Here is a 24447-nt window from a genome sequence, read left to right on the forward strand (position 1 = left end):
TACATTCCCACAGGGAATAAGTTACTGGGGCGGCCTACGTAGGGCACTCCCCTTCCCGTTGTGCTCAGAGCCCACCCCACCCTTTCACTCACTATGGTACTGCTTGGTGTTGGGGGTGACTGTTTGTGACTTGGAAAATCAAAACAAAACCCAGACCCAGACACAGACCAAGTGCAGGGAAAGCAGTGGCTCCCAGGACTCTTGCTCCCAGTCTCTCACCTGCTCCTGAGGGGAAGGCCTTCTGGGAACCTGTTCCCAGGCTTTTCTTTAGAACCCTGCTTCTCTCATTCTGTCGCCTCTGAATTTACCCCTCGTGCTTCCACGCGGCGTGGTTTTGGAGTGTTGCTGAGGAAAGCATACGGACTCTGGGGTCACAAGATTCGGATTTGAATCCCAGCTCTGAGCCTGAGTGAGTTTATTTTCCTTTTCTGTAAAATGAGGTTGTGACTTGCCTCATAGATTGAAGTGAGTATCAAATGGGATTTTGTATATAAAACATCACCCAGGAGGAAGGTGCTCAGATAACAGTGTCTCTGTCCCTCTTTTTTTTTTTATTGATACGACTGGTTTGGTTCTTCATAACCTTGAAGAAGTCCAGCTGAACTTCTACCTCTGCTTTCCCACTGTGTACACTTCTTCACTCTTACAGTAAAGCCAGCATTTTATTTTTTATTTTTTTATACCTTCCAGTCTTTCCTACCTTTACGTTTCAAATGTCTCTTTTTTCTTTTGTAGCCAGACCTCTCATAGAGTTCCCATATAAGACTAACAAAAGGCAGGTGAATTTGTTTTGGGAAATTTTATAAGAAGGCGTACCTTAAAAAAAAAAAAAAAAAAAAAAAGAAGGTGTACCTTTTTATCAAATCTGTATAGTAATTGTATAAAGTCATGTGATGGAAACTACATTAGATTTTACAGCATTCTGTTGGAATTCTTTCTGATTATATATACCTTTCCCTGTCTATTGTATCTTTGTAGAAGCAGAACCAAGGTCAAAACCTGGAAAATCTTTAACAAGAGGTATTGGTACCAGAAAGTCCACTTTTCGCCTGAGATCAACAGGCCCTGCCTTCATGGAAGAACTGGTATGTTATGCTCATTTAATCCCTATTCTGCTTGGGCCTGAATGGACACTATTGATTATTAGAGCCAGAAAGAAAGGTAAAACCAGGAGGTTAAACAAGATGCCATATGTTCCAGTTATAGCAAAGTAACTAGGTATTTACCTTTGTACCTATCTGGCCATTTTTAAGTTATCACAAGTGTCAGACCTTCTCACACAAAATAGCCACCGCTACTTTACTATTCTAAATAGCTCCTTAACTTATCACCTTCCTCTAGTCATATTCTGATTGCCTGAGTTCCATCCTCACCTTTTCTTTTCTTTTTTTTTATTGAAATGTACTTTACATAACATTATATTAGTTTCAACTGTACAACATAATGATGTGATATATGTAGGTATTGCAAAATCATCACCACAATAAGTCTAGTTAACATCCATTACCACACATAGTTAGTTTCAATATGAAAATTATGGAAGGACGTGAAAGGAAATAGAGAAACTCAGTGCATGAGAAGAGGCTGTGATCTGTGGCACTCCCCAGCTGCCTGCCAATGCTCTATCCTCTGAGCCACTGGCCAGGGCCACAATCTAAAACATATATAGATTTAAACAAACCATCCTCTCTTAACCTAGCATAACTTCTGATGTTAACTAGACCTATGTGAAAGATACTCCACCTACATACATCATAATTTACAATATATGTTTGTTGAGACAGGCATAGTCCAGGTGCTGGTGACAGAAAGATTAATAATGACCTTGTTTTCCTCTAAAAGGAGAGAGGCATAAAAAGAAGCTATCACAAGCCAGGGGATGGGGTTAATGTCATAAAGCAGGGGCTGGTGAGCTGCTGTCAGGGATTGGGAAGGAGGGGAGATCAGAGAGAATTCCTCCAGAAGAAATGATTGAGTTGGTTAAAGATGGTGAGATAAGTGTTTTAGGCATGAAAGAATCATGGGCTTGGGGACCTTCTAAGTGCCCATGGGCATCATGGTGACAAATAAAAAATTAAAAAAAATTTATTGATTGATTTTAGCAAGAGAGGGAGAGAAAAAGAGAGAGACAGGAACATTGAGAACTTTCTGTATGTATTAACCTGACTGGGGATCAAACCTGGCAACCTCTATGCTTCTGGACGATGCTCTAAACCAACTGAGCTAGTTGGCCTGCGCACAGTGACTGTTGTTAACAATACTGTATTGTATATTTGAGAGTTTCTAAGAGAGTAGATATTAAAAGTTATATTACAAAAAAAACCAATTTGTAACTATGTGTGGTAATGGATGTTAACTAGACTTATTGTGGTGATGATTTTGCAATACCTACATATATCACATCATTATGTTGTACAGTTGAAACTAATATAATGTTATGTAAAGTACATTTCAATAAAAAAAAAAAGAAAAGGTGAGGATGGAACTCAGGCAATCAGAATGTGACTAGAGGAAGGTGATGAGTTGAGCTATTCACAATAGTAAAGTAGCGGTGGCTATTTTGTGTGAGAAGGTCTGACACTTGTGATAACTTAAAAATGGCCAGATAGGTACAAAGGTAAATACCTAGTTACTTTGCAGAGCCTGTTGCTTTACACAGACCATTCGAAAGGCACTGTAAAGGAGGCAGGAGTGATGTATTGCGTTTTTTATTGTGTTAAAGGTTTAGTTAATATAAATAAAAATATGAGAAGGTTATAATAATATATTCAAGAAAAAAATTTAAATTTCAATAAGATGCATATTTAATACAAGTTTTGAGACTACAAAGCAACATACATTTATAACAATATTAAAAGTATTCTGACTCTCTTACAATGTAATCATGAACTCAATATTTACACTTAGAGTTATTTAACATCTTTAAGCATTTCTTTTTCAGCTATGAAGCTACTTAAAATCAAGTATTAAAATATATTGAGTATAAGACAAGACTTGATTGTGTTGACCTCGAAGATTGAGGTTACCAGTCAAAACCATGGGCTTTCCTGGTCAGGGCACATACAAGAAGTTACTACTATGAATTGATGCTTCCCACTTTTACCCCAATCTCTCTCTCTCTCTCTCTCTCTCTCTCTCTCTCCTCTCTTTAAAATCAATAAATAAAATCTAAAAAAAAAAAAAAAGATAAGACCTTATCAAATATAAAACTAAGATTTTAAAAGTATAATAAAATACAAAAAGGGGCAAAATAGGTTTACAGTTCTGAGTACCTGAAACACAGTTTATTCTTTTTTCCCCACATTTAAAAAAAAATATTGTATTTATTGATTTTACAAAGAGAGGGGATTGGGGGTACAAGAAGTATTTGCTTCTCTCTAGTTTTTCATTAGTTGCTTGTCATATGTGTCTCAACTGTGCAAGCCCTGGGTTTTGAACCAGTGCTCTCAGCATTCCAGGCTGACATTCTATCCACTCTGCCGCCACAGGCCAGGCCATTGCTAGATTCATGTATGTGCACTGACTGGGATTTAACCCACAACCTGAGCGTGTCTGGATGACACTCTAACCACCTGAGCTACTTGGACAGGACTCACAGAGTTTATTCTTGCATAATTTATTAATTATTGTATTTTCCATATGAACAACTATAAACCTACTTTTGCTCCCAGCTGTATATTCAATCATGTTTTTCAATGAAACTTAAAAAAAATTGAGTTGTAACATTATGTTAGTTTGAGGTCTCTAACATAGTGATTTGATATTTATATATATTTAAATTCACTGAAACTTTTCTTTTTTGAGAGAGAGGAAGAGAGAGGGAGAGAGAGAGAAGCATCAGCTCATTGTTCCATTTAGTTGTGCCATTGATTGCTTCTCATATGTTCCCTGACTGGAGCTTGAACTAATGACCTCGAGCACTGAGTCAGCATCCTCGGGAATGAGATGGTGACCTTGAGCCCAAACTGGTCACACAGGGATCAAACTAGTGACCTCTGCAATTTGGGATGATGCTTTATCTACTGTGCCACTGTCCAGGTCCTGAAACTTTTTTTTTTTTTTACAGAGACAGAGAGAGAGTCAGAGAGAGGGATAGATAGGGACAGACAGGAACGGAGAGATGAGAAGCATCAATCTTTAGTTTTTCATTGCACATTGCGACACCTTAGTTGTTCATTGATTGCTTTCTCATATGTGCCTTGACCGCAGGCCTTCAGGAGACCAAGTAACCCCTTGCTGGAGCCAGCGACCTTGGGTCCAAGCTGGTGAGCTTTTGCTCAAACCAGATGAGCCCCTGCTCAAGCTGGCAACCTCGAGGTCTTGAACCTGGGTCCTTTGCATCCCAGTCCGACGCTTTATCCATTGCACCACCGCCTGGTCAGGCTAGGTCCTGAAACTTTTAATAACAGTTTAGGAAGAACAAAAATGTTTTGTTACCATTAATACCTAAGACAAAAATTACTTTAAAAAATATTGCATCATGCCTGACCTGTGGTGGTGCAGTGGATAAAGCTTTTACCTGAGAACACTGAGGTCGCCGGTTTGAAACCCTGGGCTTGCCTGGTGAAGGCACATATGGGAGTTGATGCTTCCTGCTCCTCCCCCTTCCTTCTCTCTCTTCCCTCTCTCTTTAAAAATGAATAAGTAAAATCTAAAAAAATTTTTTTATCGTGACCTTATCCTTATAAAAATTCTGTTTTTGTGTATTTTTGTAATATGAACAATAAATTAATATGGTAATACATGTGTATGATTTATAAAAACTGCAAATAATAAAATTAAATAAGGACATGTGTTCAGAAATGTTTTACTCTTGGGGTGAGCCATTAAAAGGTTTAGAGACTCTTACCTGCAGGACAAAGACCAGAGCCCTTTCCACGGCACCCAGGAGCCCTTTTGATCTAGTCATTCTGCCACAATGTTTCTCATCACATGGGCTTTCTGCAGTCCCTACATGCCATAATCTTTTTTTTTTTTTTTTGCATTTTTCTGAAGCTGGAAACAGGGAGAGACAGTCAGACAGACTCCCACATGCGCCCGACCGGGATCCACCCGCACGCCCACCAGGGGCGACGCTCTGCCCACCAGGGGGCGATGCTCTGCCCATCCTGGGCGTCGCCATGTTGCGACCAGAGCCACTCTAGCGCCTGGGGCAGAGGCCACAGAGCCATCCCCAGTGCCCGGGCCATCTTTGCTCCAATGGAGCCTTGGCTGCGGGAGGGGAAGAGAGAGACAGAGAGGAAGGCGTGGCGGAGGGGTGGAGAAGCAAATGGGCGCTTCTCCTATGTGCCCTGGCCGGGAATCGAACCCGGGTCCTCCGCACGCTAGGCCGACGCTCTACCGCTTGAGCCAACCGGCCAGGGTCTTGATCAGACTCTGCACCTCATAGAGACTTTGTATATTTATTGCCTTCTACCTGCAGTGCTCTCTCCTGCTTCTCTGGCACCGGTTCCTCTTTGCAAACACAATTTTTGTCACTTTCTTTAGAATTCTTTCCTGACTCTTAGAGATTTAAATTTACTTCTCCCCTGATGCCTTTATACCTTAGATGTCCTTTAAAAATTGTCCTCATTCTTGTCACATTGCTATTTTCACATTGGATCCCCTTCTAGATTGTCAGCTGCTTGGAGACTATGTTCTTGTCTTTTCTTTGTATCCATAGCACTTAACACTGACACTGAAGATTAGTGTCTACTGTATGGATTTGTGCTGAGTTTCAGAGCACATTCTAGATATATTTCCATTCTAATTAGCTGAATAGAAAACCACGAACTGGCTCCACCTCAGATTTTCCCCTAAGTATATACTTCGACATTCAAGAGATTTCATATAAAAGTATAATATCTTATTTCTCTTTTCTTTGACTAAGCCCTCTGCATCCCAAGCCAAAGCAATTGAAAAGGTTGATGATTTTCTTGAAATGTACCTGGGAATTCGAGATTCTGAATTAGGTAAGATTATACTATATTTTTTAATTTGATGGAACTTAGTGCTATTTATGTCTTTCTTGCATTTATTGTCAATGATACTTTTCAAGAGAAAAAGTATTTGTATAATGATGAAAAGTATAATGAAAATAAAAATAATAAAAATAATGAAAAGAAGACCTGGCCTTTTTAGCCTCATAGTCAATTCATCTTTTCTAACGTCAGTGTTTTTTGTTTTTTAAGTGAGAGAGAGAGAGAGACAGACAGGGAGGGAGAAAGATGAGATGCATCAACTTGTAGTTGCAGCACTTTAGTTGTTCATTAATTGCTTCTCATACGTGCCTTGACCAGGGTCTCCAGCTGAGCAGGTAGGTACTCCTTACTGAAGAAAGCTTCCTTTAAGCTCAAACCAATGACCATGGCGTCATGCCTATGATCCCATGCCAAAATTAGTAACCCCGCGCTCAAGCTGGTGAGCTCTTGCTCAAGTCAGAGAAGCCCGTTCTCAAGCTGGCAACGTCAGGGTTTCAAACCTGGGTCCTCGTCCCAGATGGATACTCTATCCACTGTACCACCACCAGGTCAGGCTAAACTTTAGTTTTTTATCTATTAACTATAATAATATTTTCATCATAGGCTTATTGTATGGATTAAAAAATAAAATAATTTATAAATGATACATCCAGAAGTTATTTGATATATTAGCTATACATTGATTAAATTGTGTACTTATGATATTAAAGTTATACACATTTATAAGGTTCCTTTAACCCTGTGATAAATGAATCAGAAATATTAAAAGGAAGATACACTTGGTGTATGACTGATAAAGGTGGTTGAGCAGTGAATTTCTGTGGATTTCTTATGCCACCATATGAGAGTCTTGATTTATCAGTTAAGATTCTATCAGTTATACCTGACCAGGTGGTAGTGCGATGGATAGAGAGTCAGCCTGGGACACTGAGAACCCTGGTTTGAAAACCTGAGTTCACCGGCTTGAGCATGGGATCATCCAACTTGAGCACGGGGTCACTGACTTGAGCATGGAGCCATAGAAATGACTCCATGGTCACTGGCTTGCACCCAAAGGTCACTGGGTTGAAGCCCTGGGTTGCTATCTTGTGTCCAAGGTTGCTGGCTTGAGCAAGGGGTCATTGACTCTACTGGAGCCCCCCACCCCCGCCACCCCTTGTCAAGTCATGTATGAGAATGCAATCAATGAACAACTAAGGTGCCACAATGAAGAATTGATGCTTCTCATCTCTGTTCCTTCCTGTCTGTCTCTCTTTTTTTTTTCTCTCTCTCTCTGTCTCTCTCTCTCTCTCAAAAAAAAAGCATCTATCTATTATAAATAACCAAACAACATACCAAACTCCAGCTTACTTAAGGAAAGAAAAATTAAGGGTGTGTTTGGGGGGAATGGGTTCTTATAACTGCTAAGTTCAGAGGTAGGTCCTGGCTTCAAGAATGGATGGACCTGGAGTTCTCATGCTGTCATCAGGTGGTGAGTTCTCTTCTATCCATTCAGGTTTCATTTCTGGCCCTGATGGTATCCTTTAGCAGTTTCAGGACCTCCATCAGGGAGTCAAAGTAATTGCTGTGGCTCCACCTTCTACACCTTGGTTTCAAACACAATGGCAAGAGGGACGGCCTTTCCAAGTCATTCAAACAAAATGCTCAGAATTGTCTCTGATTGGTCTGATTGGCTCAAGTGAGGTTGTGGGGCTGGTTAGGTGTAGGTCAAACCTCTGGAGCTGAGAGTTATTTCTGAAATACAAGGGCTGAGATTGTGAAAGCCCTGACCCCTTCTCTGATGGAAAAATGATGACTATTTTTCTTTGAGAAGGGAGGGCAGCTGCTGAGTGGGGAAAGTAAATGTGCATCTAGTGGTGGGGTTTGTGCCAGATGCATCCTTGTGTGAGCGCTTGGGTCAGTGGTTGGATTTAGCCTGTTTGCACGGGTTTGGCAGATCCGATACCTATTTTTTTTGTTGAGTTCAGTGAACCAGTTGTTAAAATGGCACTTGTAATCAGGGTTCTCTCTACTATAGGTGCCTGGGCAGCCGCTCAATGTGGAAATCACAAATTTATGTTCCTTACTCTTTTTTTAAAAAATTTTAATGGAGTGACATTGATAAATAAGGGTACATATGTTCAGAGAAAACATCTCTAGGTTATTTTGACATTTGATTATACTGCATTCCCATCACCCAAAGTCCAGTTGTCTTCCGTCACCTTCTAACTGGTTTTCTTTGTGCCCCTCCCCTCCCCCAACACCCTCCCTCTCCTCCCCCCAAACCCCGCACTCTTGTCCGTGTCTCTGAGTCTCATTTTTATGTCCCACCTATGTATGGAATCATATAGTAATTAGTTTTTTCTGATTTACTTATTTCGCTCAGTATAATGTTATCAAGGTCCATCCATGTTATTGTAAATGATCCGATGTCATCATTTCTTATGGCTGAGTAGTATTCCATAGTATATATGTACCAAAGCTTTTTAATCCACTCGTCCACTGATGGACACTTGGGCTGTTTCCAGATCTTCGCTATTGTGAACAATGCTGCCATAAACATGGGGGTGCATTTCTTCTTTTCAAACAATGCTATGGTGTTCTTGGGGTATATTCCTAAAAGTGGTATAGCTGGGTCAAAAGGCAGTATGATTTTTAATTTCTTGAGGAATCTCCATACTGTTTTCCACAGTGGCTGCACCAGTCTGCATTCCCACCAGCAGTGCAGGAGGGTTCCCTTTTCTCTACATCCTCGCCAGCACTTATTCTGTGTTGTTTTGTTGATGAGCGCCATTCTGGCTGGTGTGAGGTGATATCTCATTGTGGTTTTAATTTGCATTTCTCTAATCATTAGTGATGTTGAGCATTTTTTCATATGCCTATTGGCCATCTGTATGTCCTCTTTGGAGAAGTGTCTATTCATTTCTTTTGCCCATTTTTGGATTGCATTGTTTGTCTTCCTGGTATTAAGTTTTACAAGTTCTTTATAAATTTGGGTTATTAACCCCTTATCAGACATATTGTCAAATATATTCTCTCATTGTGTAGTTTGTCTTTTTATTCTGTTCTTGTTGTCTTTAGCTGTGCAGAAACTTTTTAGTTTGATATAGTCCCATTTGTTTATCCTGTCTTTTATTTCACTTGCCTGTGGAGATAAATCCGCAAATATATTGCTGCGAGAGATGTCGGAGAGCTTACTGCCTATGTTTTCCTCTAAGATGCTTATGGTTTCACGGCTTACATTTAAGTCTTTTATCCATTTTGAGTTTATTTTTGTGAATGGTGTAAGTTGGTGGTCTAGTTTCATTTTTTTTGCAGGTAGCTATCCAATTTTCCCAACACCATTTATTAAAGAGGCTGTCTTTACTCCATTGTAAGCTCTTACCCCCTTTGTCAAATATCAGTTGTCCATAGAGCTGTGGGTTTATTTCTGGGTTCTCTGTTCTGTTCCATTGACCTATATGCCTATTCTTATGCTGTTTTGAGTATAATGGCCTTGTAGTATAACTTGATATCCGGAAGTATGATACCTCCCACTTTATTCTTCTTTTTCAAGCCAGCGACCTTTGGGCTCAAGCCAGTGACCATGAGGTTATGTCTATGATCCCTTGCTCAAGCCAGCGACCCTGCGCTCAAGGTGATGAGCCTGTGCTCAAGCTGGTGACTTTGGGGTTTTGAACCTGGGTCCTCCATGTCCCAGTCCAATGCTCTATCCACTGTGCCACTGCCTGGTCAGACGGTACTTTTCTTTTCTGACGGGCTTATTTTCCTTAGCATAATGCTCTCTGGTCCACACAGATGTGAAGTTAAAGTTGAGATGATCCCATGTAAAACCAGTATCTTGAAACCTTTCGCATTTTGAAAAATATAGAGATTTGCATAAATGATATGCGCCTGCAACAGTTAGAGAAATGCATAGGCAAATGAGGGTAAAGAAGTTTTGGAATTGGCAGTGCTCTTAAACTTAGATTAGGTAGTATTTGTTGGAAAAATAATATGATATAGTTCTATTGAATACAGTTGAATAAATACCTGTATGAATAGTGTAAGATTCAGGAAGTAGCACAGCAATTGCGGATATGCTCAAATTAGGAGAACCACACTTTTCTTTTTTAAAAAAATTAATAAAAATTTGGGGTGACATTCGTTAATAAAATTATATAGATTTTAAGTGTACAGTTATATAATATACCACCTGTATATTGTATTGTGTGTTCCTCACCCCAAGTCAAGTCTCTTTCTGCCACCATTTACCCCCCTTCATCCCTTCATCCTCTTCTACCTCCCCTGTTGCTTTCCCTGTTGTAATCACCATACTATTGTCTGTGTAGATCAGTTTTTTTGTTTGTTTCTTTGTTTTGCTTCAAAACTGCACTTTTTTTACCCAGCTTTCCAACTCCCTTCTCCTCTGACAACTATCATTGTGTTTCTGTATCTATGAGTCTGTTTCTATTTTGTTTGTTAGTTCATTTTGTTCATTAACTTTTCCATATAAGTGAAATCATATGGTATCTGATCTTTCTCTGACTGGCTTATGTCACTGAGCATAATATTCTTCAGGTGCATTCATGGCAAGTAGTGTTCCATTGTGTAAATGTACCACAGTGCTTTGTTTGTTTGCTTTATTTTGTTTTTTCTTATTTTTTTTAGCTTTTTTATCTACTCACCTACTTATGTGCATTTGGGCTGCTTCCAAATCTTGGCTATTGTAAATAGCTCTACAATGAACATAGGGGTATATATATTCTTTTGAATTAGTGTTTTGCATTCCTTTGGATATATTCCCAGAAGTGAAAATGCTGAGTCATAATGCAGTTCCATTTTGAATTTTTTGAGGAAACTCCATACTTTTTTCCACAATGGCTGCACTATTCTGTATTCCCACCAGCAGTGCAGGAAGGTGACCTTTTCTCTACATCCTGGCCAACACTTTTTATTTGTTGATTTTATTTTTATTAGTTTTTATTTTTTGAGAGAGAGAGAGAGAGGGATGGACTTGTTTGCTGATTTATTGATGATAGTTATTCCAACAAGTTTGAGGTGATAGCTCATTGTATTTTTAATAATGATTAGTGATATTGAGCCTCTTTTCATATGTCTGTTGGCCATCTTTATGTTTTCTTGGAGACATATCTTTTCAGATCATTCACCCATTTTTTAACTAGATTGTTTGTTTTTTTGGTGTTGTTAAGTTCTTTATAAATTTTGGATATTAACCTTATCATTGGTGAATATGTTCTCCCATTCATTAGGTTATCTTTTCATTTTGTTGATGGTTTCATTTGCTGTGCAAAACATTTTAGTTTGATGTGGTTCTATTTGTTTATTTTTTCCTTGTATTTCCCTTGCCCAAGGAGATATATTAGAAAACATTGCTATGAGAAATGTCCAAGATTTTCCTGCCTATATTTTCTTCTAGGTTGTTTATGGTTTCAAGTCTACCTTTAAGACTTTTATTCATTTTGAGTTTAATCTTGTGCATGGTGTAAGAAGATGGTTGTTTCATTTTTTTTTTTTTTTTGCACATTACCTATCCAATTTTCCCAATGCTATTTTATGAATAGACTGCCTTTATCCCATTATATGTTCTTGCCTGCTTTGTCAAATAGTAATTGACCATAAAGTCATGGGTATATTTCTGGGCTCTCTATTTTATTCCATTGATCTGTGTGCTTGTTTTTATGCCAGTACCATGCTGTTTTGATTGTAGTATAGTTTGATATCAGTTAGTATGATTCTTCCAACTTTGGGGAACCACACTTTTCAAAGGTAAAAACTTAAAACTGTTTTCAACTTTAAAATTTTATTTTAGGTATATGCCTTTTAGTTATTTAAATATAAATTAGGAATAGATCAGTGAATTAGTTTTGCTGTTTTGTTGTTAAAAGTACACAAGTATATAGGGAAGATCATTGGACAATGGTACAAATAATTATAAATTAAGAAAAAGTTGCTTAAAAATCAATTTTCTTTCACTCTGACAAATTTAGGCAACTAAATATTCATCACAAATTACTTATAAGTTAATTAGTGATCCCCTTATAATTAATCACCTGTAGCAAAGTCCTCCAATGACTTGAAAAGTCATTGCCATTATACACAATTAGCTATGTGATTGGTCCCAAGAGAAGTAAAGTGTAAAGAAAGTAATTCTTTGAAGAATGCAATCATTGTTAAATTAGGAATTTCTCTCAATCAGATCTTATTAGCCTGAAATGTAAATCACAAATATGACACTGAGTCAACAGATGAATGTATTTATTTGTTTGTATTCTATGTTTCTTAGTTTTCAAAAAGTTAATTCTGATCCCTGCCATTGTTTCCCTTACTGTATTCAAGAACATCACTCATTTGTGCAGTTAGTTTCTGCTTCTGAATGGTCTGTAGATTTTCTTATATCTTTTATCTGTGTGCATCTTGTTCCCTCTTCAATTAGCCTGTATCTTATCCATATGTCAGTAAAATCTTTAGGTAACTATCTTTAATAAATGCTATCAGTAGGGCCTGTGAGAAATATTTAAAATGGTAGACTAACTAAAATTCTGAACTTGAATCCTACTCTTGCAATATTTACCTTTAAGTTTTGACAACTCTTTTGCACATTCTGGCTATGGGACCAGAGTTCAGGGCTTCACTTTCCCCAGGACACGCTAATGGTGCCAGTCCAAAATTATTATAGTCTAATTACAAAGCCTTCTCCTGTGTCTACTCACTTACCGGCCTTTACTATACATGAAAGACTGAGTAAGCTATTCAAGTCCAGTGAGAGTTTATTATCTAATGGGACAGAAAATACATAGGTGGAAATAATGATGATATAGACAACACAGAACAAAGTTAAATATGTACCGCAGTACCTTACTACTCAAACTGGGACCTAAGGACTGCATTCGCTGGGAGTGGCTGGAAATGCAGAAACCCAGGCTTGGCTGCAGAACTGCTGACCAGCATCTATATTTTGCCAACATTGCAGGCAATTTGTTTGTATATTCAGGTGTGAAGAGAACTGGGAGGAGATTTAGAGAATGCAGCTGTCACCAGTTGTGGACAACGGGTTTCCTGGGGGAAGGAGCCTTGAAAGAGAAGAAAGATTTTGATGACGGAACTAGTGACTAGGGGAGGTTATCATTGGCAAAGGCAGGAAGGGAGAAGGATGGAATTTTGAGTGGTCAGATTTATGAGGACATAATGTCAGTGCAGAGGAGAATAGCCATTTGGGAGCCAGAGGTGCTTTGGGTCAGAATGCCAAACTGGGGTTTAGAGTTGTTAGATAACCGTTGTTGACCCAAGGAATATCTTTCTATGTGGGAATGACAGAGATCATCGCAGGGTGGACAGGAGCCTCCTGGTCCTTTCATCTCATTACTTTGTAGGATCAGAGGCGTGCTTTCGGAAGAGAAATCTAATGTGCCCATGGGGTGATTTGTTGAGTAGACTTGGAGATTAAGGTAAAAGCATGGTGGTGGTGGGAATGAAAAGAAAAGGAACAGATTACAGAGGTGGCCAAGGTAGGATCAGGGGGAGGCAGTGTTTTGTGCACAAGCAAAAAGAGAAAGGTAACAGTGAGAATGATCGCCCCACTAATGATGGTGGTGGAAACAGGAGAAAGAGTAGGGATGATGAGTTTTTTATTTTTGGACATGCTAGTTGATGTGCTAATAGAACACCCAGGAAGACTTGTCTACTACTTGTTCAGAAATCAATATTTAGAACTCATGAGGGAAGTCAGGGGTGGAAGCAAAGATTTGGGACTTCTCTGCAAGAAGGTCATGATTAAGCTGGGGTTGTGGCTAAAACCTCCAAAGTAAAGTGACATGAGAAGAGGAAGGACACAGACAGAACCTCCAGATTTATGGGGAATATCAACAGATACTGGATTGTAGGCACATGGCTCCTTATCTTACTGTGTGAAAATGCACTGAGGGCTGCTTTTTTACCTTGATTATAATAGTATGGCTGTTCAAAGAGCTGAAACATTTCTCATATGCATTGCAGTGCTTCTTGATGGCTTAGGACATAATTTCCAACAGTTAATAACTATGAGCATACAGAGTAATTTGAGAAGTCAGCCATTGTTTTACTACATCAAAAAATCCTGATTTAAAACACCAAAAAGCTTTCTTTTTTACTTGAATATATCTACTATATTTTTAGTTTTCTATTTTTTTAATTAAAAAAATTTTTTTTTCAGAAACAGAGAGTCAGAGAGAGGGATAGATAGGGACAGACAGACAGGAACAGAGAGAGATGAGAAGCATCAATCATTAGTTTTTCGTTGCGCATTGCGATGCCTTAGTTTTTCATTGATTGCTTTCTCATATGTGCCTTGACCATGGGACTTCAGCAGACCGAGTAACCCCTTGCTTGAGCCAGTGACCTTGGGTCCAAGCTGGTGAGCTTTGCTCAAACCAGATGAGCCCACGCTCAAGGTGGCAACCTTGGGGTCTCGAACCTGGGTCCTCCACATCGCAGTCCGATGCTCTATCCACTGCGCCACCGCCTGGTCAGGCTATTTTTAGTTTTCTTTCATTGTCTGTGTAGAGGTTCCTCTGCCTAACATTTTATTATGGTAATTTTCAAACACACAGTACAGTTGAAAGATTCTTTATTGAATACTTCTACCCCTATCACCTAGATGATACTATCACTATTTTATTATAATTGCTTTATCACATATCTTTACATTTAGCCACCCTATGTAGAGATGTTTGTTAAAAACATAGTTGTGATTATAATATAAATTTTAAGTATTGTTTTTTCAGTAAATAATGAAATAAAAAGATTTCCTGAAGTTATTGCAAAGTTATTCATATACATTGTTTAAAATGATATCAAAATATATCATCAAATATTTCATTATACCAGAGGTAACTTAATGTTTCTACATCTTAGGTATATTTTTAATACTATTATGTCCATTTTTATGTTAAACTTTTTTGTGTTTTTGAGATTTTTTAGAAAATATAGATTCCCTTATATCTGAAGGAAATGAAAACACTATACCTAAGAAATATGTGCACTCCATGTTCATTGTAGCTTTATTCAGAGTAGTCAAGACATAGAAACAACCTAAGTTTCTACGAGAGATAAATGAATCAAGAAGTTGTGGTGTATGTGTGTATGTTGTGTGTGTGTATGTTGTGTGTGTGTGTATAATGGAATATTCAGCTGTCAAAATGAAGACAATTCTACCATTTGTGACAATGTAGATAGAACTTAAGGATATTGTGCTAAGTGAAATGAGCTGAACAGAAAAAGACAAATACTACAATATATGTTCTCACTTATATTTGGAATCTTATAATAAAATCACCCCAAACCCAAATTTGTTTAAAAAAAAAAAGGCCAGAATTGGCCCTGGCCTGTTGGCTCAGCGGTGGAATGTCAGCCCAGCGTGTGGAAGTCCCAGGTTTGATTCCCGGCCTGGGCACACAGGAGAAGCGCCCATCTGCTTCTCCACCTCTCCCCCTCTCCTTCCTCTCTACCTCTCATCCCCTCCCACAGCCAAGGCTCCACTGGAGCAGGGTTGGCCCCAGATGCTGAGAATGGCTCCATGGCCTCTGCCTCAGGTGCTAGAATGGCTTTGGCCCAGACAGCAACGCCCTAGATGGGCAGAGCATCGCCCCCTGATGGGCATGCTGAGTGGATCTCAAACGGCAGGCATGTAGGAGTCTGTCTAATTGCATTCCTACTTTTATATTCGGGGACAAAAAAAAGCCAGAATGAAAAAAAAAAAGCCAGAATTGTAGTTGCCAGAGATGAGAGGTGAGAGAAGGGGAAATTAAATAAAGATGGTGTAAAGATAGAAGTTTTGTTATAAGTAAGTACTAGAGAAGTAGTGTTCAACATGATAACTATAGTTAGCACTGCTGTGTGATATATGAAAGTTGTTGGAGTAAATCCTAAGAGTGCTCATCACAACAGGAAAATGAAAATTTCTTTTTCATTTTTTTATATCCGAGATGATGGATGTTAATTAAACTTATTGCAGTATTCATTTCATAATATACACAAGGGTGGGCAAAAAAACAAAACAAAAATACAAGGGTGGGCAAAAGTCAGTTTGCAGTTATAACACAAGTTATACAATCATCAATAAATAATAATAGAAAATAAGCTTTGTGTTTCGCATACTCACAACTGTAAACCTACTTTTGCCCACATGTGTGTGTGTGTATATATATATAAAATTATTCTATTATACATCTTATACTTATATAGTGATGTATGTCAGTTATATCTCAATAAAACTGGAAGGAAAAAGTATAGATTCCCAGAAGTGGAAATGCTAGTAGATCAAAGGATATGAATATTTCAACGGATTTTGATATTTTTTAACAAATTGAGTTTCAGCAGCCAAACTTACAAAGTCAAACCAGTGTATCTGAGTTTGCTTCACTACATCCTGGCCAGCCTTGGCATGTCACTTAAAGAATATATGAAGGTTTTTTTTTTTTTGTATCCTTCTGAAACTGGAAACGGGGTAGCAGTCAGACAGACTCCCGCATGCACCTGACCAGGATCCACCCGGCACGCCCACCAGGGGGTGATGCTCTGCCCACCAGGGGGTGATGCTCTGCCCATATGGGGCGTTGCTCTGTTGCAACCGGGGCCATTCTAGTGCCTGAGGCAGAGGCCGCAAAGCCATTCTTAGCGCCCAGGCCAACCTTGCTCCAGTGGAGCCTTGGCTGTGGGAGGGGAAGAGAGAGACAGAGAGGAAGAAAAGGGGGAGGGATGGAGAAGCAAATGGGCACTTCTCCTGTGTGCCCTGGCCAGGAATCAAACCCGGGGCTCCTGCACACCAGGCTGACGCTCTACCACTGAGCCAACCTGCCAGGGCCAATATATGAAGTTTTAATACACCTGTGGGCTGGAGCGGAAGGTCCAGATGCAGCTGAGGACTTCTCCTTTTTAAAGTGTTCCACTCTAGGTTCATGAGTGGAGAAGCTCTTGGGTCATGGCTGAGGCTTGAGGCAAGGTAGAAGAGAGGGGAATGGTGATGAAGAGACGAGATTTAATTCCTCCTCACACTTTACTCTTTTCAAAAAATATTTTTAGAGCAACTTCAAACTTACAGAACAATTAAAAATATAATACAAAGACTTTTCTTCTTTTGAGCCTTTAGAGAATTTATTACTTTAATGATAGTCCACCACCCTGTATATTTAGTGTGTGTTTTCCATGGAAAGGGGAAGGGGATTAAGAAGCACAAACTTCCTGTTATAAAATAAGTCATCAGATATAATGTACAGCAGATGGAATAGAGTCAATAATATTGTAATAGCTATGTGTGGTGACGATGGGTACTAGACATATTGTGGTGATCACTTTGTAAGGTAGATAAATGTTGAATCACTCTGTTGTACAACTGAAACTAATATAATATTGTATGTCAACTATAATTATAAATTTTAAAATAATTGAAAAGCTATAAGTTATTCTCTTATTTAACAATAGTCTAAACATTCATATCATGAAATTAACATTAATGCATTACTGCCAGCTAATGGTCATATTGTATTTATATTTCACCAAATGTCAGAATATCCATTATAGTGAAAGGGCATGTTCAAAGTCCTGTATTAATTTAACTTATAGTGTTGATTTGAAACAGTTTCCTACTCTTGATTTTTAATGACTTTGATATTTTGGAGGGAACAAGCCAGTTATTTTATAGAATGTTCCTCAATTTTGGTTTGTCTACTTTTCCCCAATAATTCATTCAGGTTACATCTCTTTGTAACAAATGTGATACTTATTTTGTTTTCATTACATCTTCTCAGGAGGCACAGAATAATGGTTTGTTCTATTATTGATATTGTTCATGTTGATGACTTTTTAAAGGTGTTTGCTAAGTTCTACTGTAAAGTTATTTTTTTTTTGTAATTAATAAGTATTTGGTGGAGATATTCTGACACACTGAATATCCTGTTCCTCATGAATCAACCTCCTTCCTTACTTCCTTCTGTCAGTCAGTCGGTCAATCAGTCAATTAATTAATCATTTCATTTTGAATTCATGGTTTTCTGTTTTGTTCAATGGTATTGTAATCTACTACCATACTGCTTACCTTGATGCTCATATTGTCCCTGATTTGGTCAGAGGGAGCTCTTCACTCTGACTTCTGTGGCTTTTTCACATGTTCCAACCATTTTTGACACTTTCTGACATTGTGACGGAAGATGTTCTTGGTTCATATTGTACTGTGCCTGCTCCAGCTCTGGAATCAGCCATTTCTCTGAGGAACTCTCAGACCTTTCATGAAGAATGATTTGTAAGAAGCAAGGTCTAGGTGTTTTGTGTGTTCGTGGCTACTGGTGTCTCACTGCACCCATGTGGATTGAGGAATGTGTATGCATATATTTACCGCTATATTTTAATTGCTCTATTGAAATATATTCATATATATCTTAATTGATCTTTATAATTCCAATTTCATCCTTGTTTTCTTTCTTTCCCTATTCATCTTTCTCTGACAGTGACAAACCTGCATCCCATTATCCTGTGTATTTGTGTATGTGTGTTTATGTGATCAGTTCTCATGTATACAACCAATCTCTCATTAGTATGCCTCTTGCCCCCACCTCCTGCCCCCACCTACCCTGTGCTGTCCTTTCTATACCTGGACTCTCCACCGGGCAGTCCAGCCATGTGGAAGCTTCTTTACATTACTAGGGCTTCGACCCCTGCACTGTGTCACCCCATCCACATCCCACTTCTACTTTGATTGTAGTGCCCTTCTGTGGAATCTCACTTCCCCTTTGCCTGTGTATGTTAGTACTGAACTGCTTGAGATGAGTAACAGTTATTAAATGCTCTTAAGAGTCCTTCTGGGTTTTAGCTGAAAGACCAGACCTCTTGACTCATTCAGAGAAATCATACAATCTTTGATTCATTCAGCCTTAACCTGGGGGCAAAGGAGAGGCTGGGGTTTCACCTGGAGTTTCTTTACCCAAGTCTCAAACCATATCTACATCACCTCCCAGTCAGTTGGGACAGTTCCCATGGGAATATGTACTCATGGAGATGCTGGTTCCTCAGACATAAAACATAAAACTCCGGTAACTTACTAGAAAACCATCTTCATTGTCTGTCCCAAAATGGAAAGGGGCTCAGAAAATGTTACCTGATTCCATGAGTGGAAAGATCTTCTTACCCTTCTCCCTGGCTTGATTGACCTATTGGAAGTTGGTATCCTTGGTCATTTTCCTTTGGAGAGGTAGGACTAGGTGTTATCACAGTGGAAGGGGCTGGTAGAGGCGACAGATAGTGCTGGTGACTATGGGGGTGTGTGAGGGAAGGGGGTACCTTTTCCTGGCAGTGTGAGCCACAGGGCTTTCTTTCAGGAGTCCGTGCTCTACCTGTAGGAATGCCAGAGCTTCCCCTGACGGGCTCCGAGGTGGAGGAGAGGGCAGGGGTGCAGTGGGAAGATTGTTTAAAAATCTCTTTGCTAGCCTGACCTGTGGTGGTGCAGTGGATAAAGCCTCGACTTAGAATGCTAGGGTCACTTGTTCAAAATGTTGGGCTAGCCTGGTCAAAGCACATGTGGGAGTTGATGCTTCCTGCTCCTCCCCACTTCTCTCTCTCTCTCTTTCTCTTTCTCTCTCCTCTCACTAAAATTAAAATCTAAAAAAAAAATCTTTGTTACCTTGATATGTGATGGGGAGTATCTTACTATTCTTAATTCATACTAAAATGTGATATTCGTGCATGTTGCTTTTAGGAAGTAATTTTCCTGGTGCTATTTTTCTCAGTCCTCTGATGCTGTCTCATATGTTAATAATTCTTAAAAATTGTTTTTGATAGCTACCGCAATCTTCGAAGCTGGAAAGGACAAACATAATACAGAAGAATTTTCTGTGGCACTTGGTAAAACCTTTGGAGACTTTGAGTTCCCACAAGAATTTGTCTTTGAAGTTTGGGGAGCCATCGGTGATGCCAAACGAGGATGTCGATATGTGGATGATCCATCACTGATCAAGTGAACCATTGTTCCTTTATAAAAAAACAAGAACAAGAACACCCTATAACCTGGCCTGTGGTGGTGCAGTGGATAAGGCGTGGATCTGGAACACTGAGGTTGCTGGTTTGAAATCCTGAGCTTGCCCAGTCAAGGCACGTAGAAAAAGCAGACAGTGAACAGCTAAAGTGAAGCAACTATGACTTGATACTTTTCGCTCTCCTGCTTCCTCTCTCTGAAAAATCAATAACTAAAATCTTTAAAAAAATTTTAAAACCTTGTATGATCTGCGTTTAGGTACTGTTATGTACTCTGGTTTGGTTTTATGTGTATAGAATACGTTCTTTGTTTTGAAATACAATTGTAATTTCTGAGTACATTTTAATGCAGTTGAAGATGTAGTGTGCTCAAAATATATTACCTAAAATTTGATCAATTTTAATATTCACTCAAAAGTTATTTGTAAAGTACGTTTTAGGGAGTATGTTAAATAGATTTTGCTCCCCATTAATACCTCTACCTTTGGTTTGTTTTCACATGTAAGTAAGTGGTTGATTGCAATAACTTCGTAGTTCTTTTGCAAAATTTTATTGCAGTGACAATTAGAATTGGAGTATGATTTACTTCATAGTATCTTCATTTCCTTATAGTGGCTTGAACAGAATATGTTTGAAAAATGAAATGTGAGCTATACCTACTCTAGGTCTAGAAGCATTGTTTTAGTTTCTAATCCACTGAGTAAGGGAAGGAAGATTCCTAAAGCTTGTTGATGTCTATGATCTACTTTCTTTTCTTTCTAAAACTGGGATTGATTGACTTTTAACTTATGGTTCTTTATATGATATATTGCTTCTTTGCTTCTTAAAACCTATTGTTGAAATTGGCTGTGCTGTGTATTTGCATGTGTGGGAGAAGGGTGGGTGGAGAAGGCAGAAAGGGTGGAAATCGCTTCTACTTGATTTTGTAAGTCAGTTCTTAAAACATTATTTCATTTTCACCTGTACCTCCTTCCTATGTTACTCTTTATAAGCACTCCTGGGAAGGTTTTTTATAGTCTTTGTGGAACTTTTCTTTTGAGAGATTTACTCAGACATTAACTGTGTTTGAGAACACTTTTTGGGTGAACGAGCAATACTTTTAAGCTCCCTACACTTTAGAGGAGACACCATCAGAAACAGGCTCCCCTTCCCCCTGCAGTGGAAATAAAGGAGGAAGTGAGAAAATATATTGCCTATCATTTTAGAGTTCTAACAGACCCTCTCTTAAACCTTACATTATTGAGACAATTGGTGGTAAGTGATTGTCTTACCACTTTTATTTGACATTTTACGGAAGTAAGAGAAAAGGACATGAATAGTTTCAACACAGATCACTTAATAAGGCAGAGCCTGGTGTGAGCAAACATTGTTCTAAGTGCTAGAAGGAGAGGGCTGTGTGCTGCCGTGGTCATCAGGAATCATAACGGGGAGGGTGTGTGCAGGGAACTCTGAAGTAGCTCCCTTCCCATGCTGGGTTGATGCTTAGATACCTCTGTTTTCTGGTGCAGCTTTGCTTTGACTGCCCTCTACTGCCTTTCACTTAAGTTAATGCTGTGTAGCTGATACTCACTGTCTCATTTATCTGAAACCTGCCCAGAAGCATTTTTAGTTTTTAACATTTAACAAAAGTAGTTGTATTTATGAATTGTCTTGTGCTCTTGTTCATCAGTTAAAATTTTTTTAAATGGAATTCTTTGGGGTGACATTGCTTAATAAAATTATATAGGTTTTAGGTGTGCAATTCTATAATACCTCATCTGTATATTGTATTGTGTGTTCACCACCCCAAGTCAAGTCTCCTTCCATCAACGTTTATCTTTCTTTAGCCTCTTCTAGCTCCCCTACCTCCTACTCTTGCCATCATTTGAAAATAGAATCCAGCTCAGGGTTACTTTTTTTATATGCTAATTGTTTTGTGGGTTTTATTTTCTTGGAGATTCCCAAATGCTTATTAATTCTCAATATTACCTCTCTTATTAGGAGACCCACAAAAAAGAAGTAATATATATATATATATATATATATATATATATATATATATATATATATATATATATATATATTTTATTTTCTGAAGTTGGAAATGTGGAGGCAGTCAGACAGACTCCCACATGCACCCCACTGGGATCCACCTGGCATGCCCACCAGGGGGCGATGCTCTGTCCATCTGGGGCATTGCTCTGTTGCAACCAGAGCCATTCTAGTGCCTGAGGCAGAGGCCATAGAGCCATCCTCAGTGCCCGGGTCAATTTTGCCCCAATGGAGCCTTGGCTGTGGGAGGGGAAGAGAGAGACAGAGAGGAAGGAAAGGGGGAGGGGTGAAGAAGCAGATAGGCGCTTCTCCTGTGTGCCCTGGCCGGGAATCGAACCCAGGACTTCTGCACGCCAGGTTGATGCTCTACCACTGAGCCAACCGGCCAGGGCCAGAAGTAATATTTTTTTAAGGATGAAAGTTATTGGATGACTTAGGAGGCCCAAAGAAACATTTTAGTTTGAATGACAAAATACATTTCTTGTCATTAGAAGTTAGATTTGAAATGATGAGTCATTATTTATTATTGGTGAATGTCCATTTCTTCTTCCTTATGGGCATGCTTGAAGATTGACAGTTGGTGCCTGATCTGGCGATGGCGCAGTGGATAGAGCAATGGACTGGGATGCGGAGGACCCAGGTTTGAAACCCCAAGGTCGCGAGTTTGAGCACGGGCTCATCTGGTTTGAGCAAGCCTCACCAGCTTAAACCTAAGGTTGCTGGCTTGAGCAAGGGGTCTCTTGGTCTGCTGTAGCACCCCGGTCAAGGCACTTATGAGAAAGCAATCACTGAGAAACTAAGGTACCGCAACAAAGAATTGATGATTCTCATCTCTCTCCCTTCCAGTCTGTTCCTTTCTCTGTCTCTGTCACCAAAAAAAAAGAAAAAAAAAGACTGACAGTTGGTGCCAATTCCCCGATTTATGGAATCTCCAATTTATAAAGTGCGCATACTCACCGTGATCTTTCTGTGGTTTTGATGTGTAGAGTACTGATGTCCATGCACAGCGGTCACTGTAATTGTCAGCACTGAATGGGCAGTCATCATTATTAAGGGCTTCAGCTGGGCACAGGTGCTTTAATACTAATAGATTTTTCCTTCAAATGTCTTCATCTCTTACCTCTGTAGCTAAGCTGATAACAAGGTCAGTTTCTTTATGTCCCTTTGTTCCCTTACCTGAACATATATCTATTTTTGAACTTGGTGCCTTTTGGTGACTCTCAGTGCACACAAGGAGCCTGCTTTCTTTTTAAATGTCACAGTATAATGGTGTGGGCTACTGTTTTGCAGCTACAGCGAGATGAATCATATTTTTTAAAACATGCAATTTCATTGGCGCCACTAAACATTTTCAGAAGGTCTTTGTCCTTTTCTCTTGTTCTGTCATTTTTTTTCCAGTGGAGAATGATCACTTTTTCTTGATTTTCTTGCAAGGTCTTTCAGTGGCCACTGAGCATACACTGTGCACTGTGTGCTTTCTCCTCAGGGGAGCATGTAAGTGATGACTGGACATTAGGTTCCATTGGTCCCTCTATATAGCTTGGTCCTCCTCAAGTGCACACATTCTGATGGTTACAAATAGGCACATTTTGTTTTTTTGTGATGTTTTAAAAAATGTAATTATATAATGAAATGTTGTGAAACTTTTTAAGAGTTCAATTATAAAAGCAGTAATCAGTTACCTGCCTGGGCTTCATAATTTCTTTGGGGTTGCTATATCCAACATTATAATATGACTAAATAGAGATAACCTAATTTTTCCAAACGATTTTTAATTTGCAATATTTCTCATGTAACTTTAACAAATACATATCTTTCAAGTAAAGCATACTTTATTTGGGTCCATGTTATTGCTATAGAACTGCATCAAGTTTAGAGAGAGCCTTCCTGATATCTGTCAGTTATCATTGTCTACTGAGCATCATAACAAAATAAATTTTATTTCCAAATGATGTTTCAAAATGCTAATTTTTCTAAAAAGAGCACAGTTATCCACCAAAGCTATAAAACATTGATCATATAAATCCCTCTTCCTTTCTGATGCATCTGAAAACATGGATCCCAACAGCATTGCTGCTGTTCTGTTGGAAGAAATAGATTAGGAGTTATGAGTAATAAAGAGGGAGAAGATGCTGTTGAACTCATAGTCCCAAGTACTAGTGCTCTGTGTGACATGCACATTTCTTGCCCTATTGACACAGATTGAAAGATATCAGAGTAATTGCAAGTCCTTACAGATATCATGGTTATAAAACATTTCTAAGATTGTGAAGGAGACATGTGGCACAGCCTGTGCCTACCTATTACCTCAAGACCTAGTTCTAAAAGCTACTCATGGTTATTACCAGTTAGTAGGGTAAAAATTTGTTATGACAGCCCTGGCCAGTGTGTTGATGTCCTGGGTTCAATTCCCAGTCAGGGCATACAGGAGAAGTAACCATCTGCTTCTCCACCTATATCCCTTCTTTCTCTCTCTCTC

At 39.0% G+C, this 24447-nt stretch overlaps 1 protein-coding gene across 1 annotated transcript in view; it reads left to right on the plus strand.

Moving 5' to 3' along the window:
- The window catches only part of GIPC2 (GIPC PDZ domain containing family member 2), an 82433-nt gene extending 60489 nt beyond the window's left edge, over positions 1-21944 (plus strand). Inside the window, exons 4-6 of the mRNA XM_066376628.1 lie at positions 979-1085; positions 5870-5951; positions 19746-21944. Coding sequence (XP_066232725.1) covers positions 979-1085; positions 5870-5951; positions 19746-19924 — 368 coding nt within the window. The 3' untranslated portion in view covers positions 19925-21944. The remainder of the gene's footprint in view (positions 1-978; positions 1086-5869; positions 5952-19745) is intronic.
- The last annotated feature ends 2503 nt before the right edge of the window (positions 21945-24447 follow it).

The sequence above is a fragment of the Saccopteryx leptura genome, chromosome 3 (assembly GCF_036850995.1).
Source record: "Saccopteryx leptura isolate mSacLep1 chromosome 3, mSacLep1_pri_phased_curated, whole genome shotgun sequence".
Classification (NCBI taxonomy): Eukaryota; Metazoa; Chordata; class Mammalia; order Chiroptera; family Emballonuridae; genus Saccopteryx; species Saccopteryx leptura.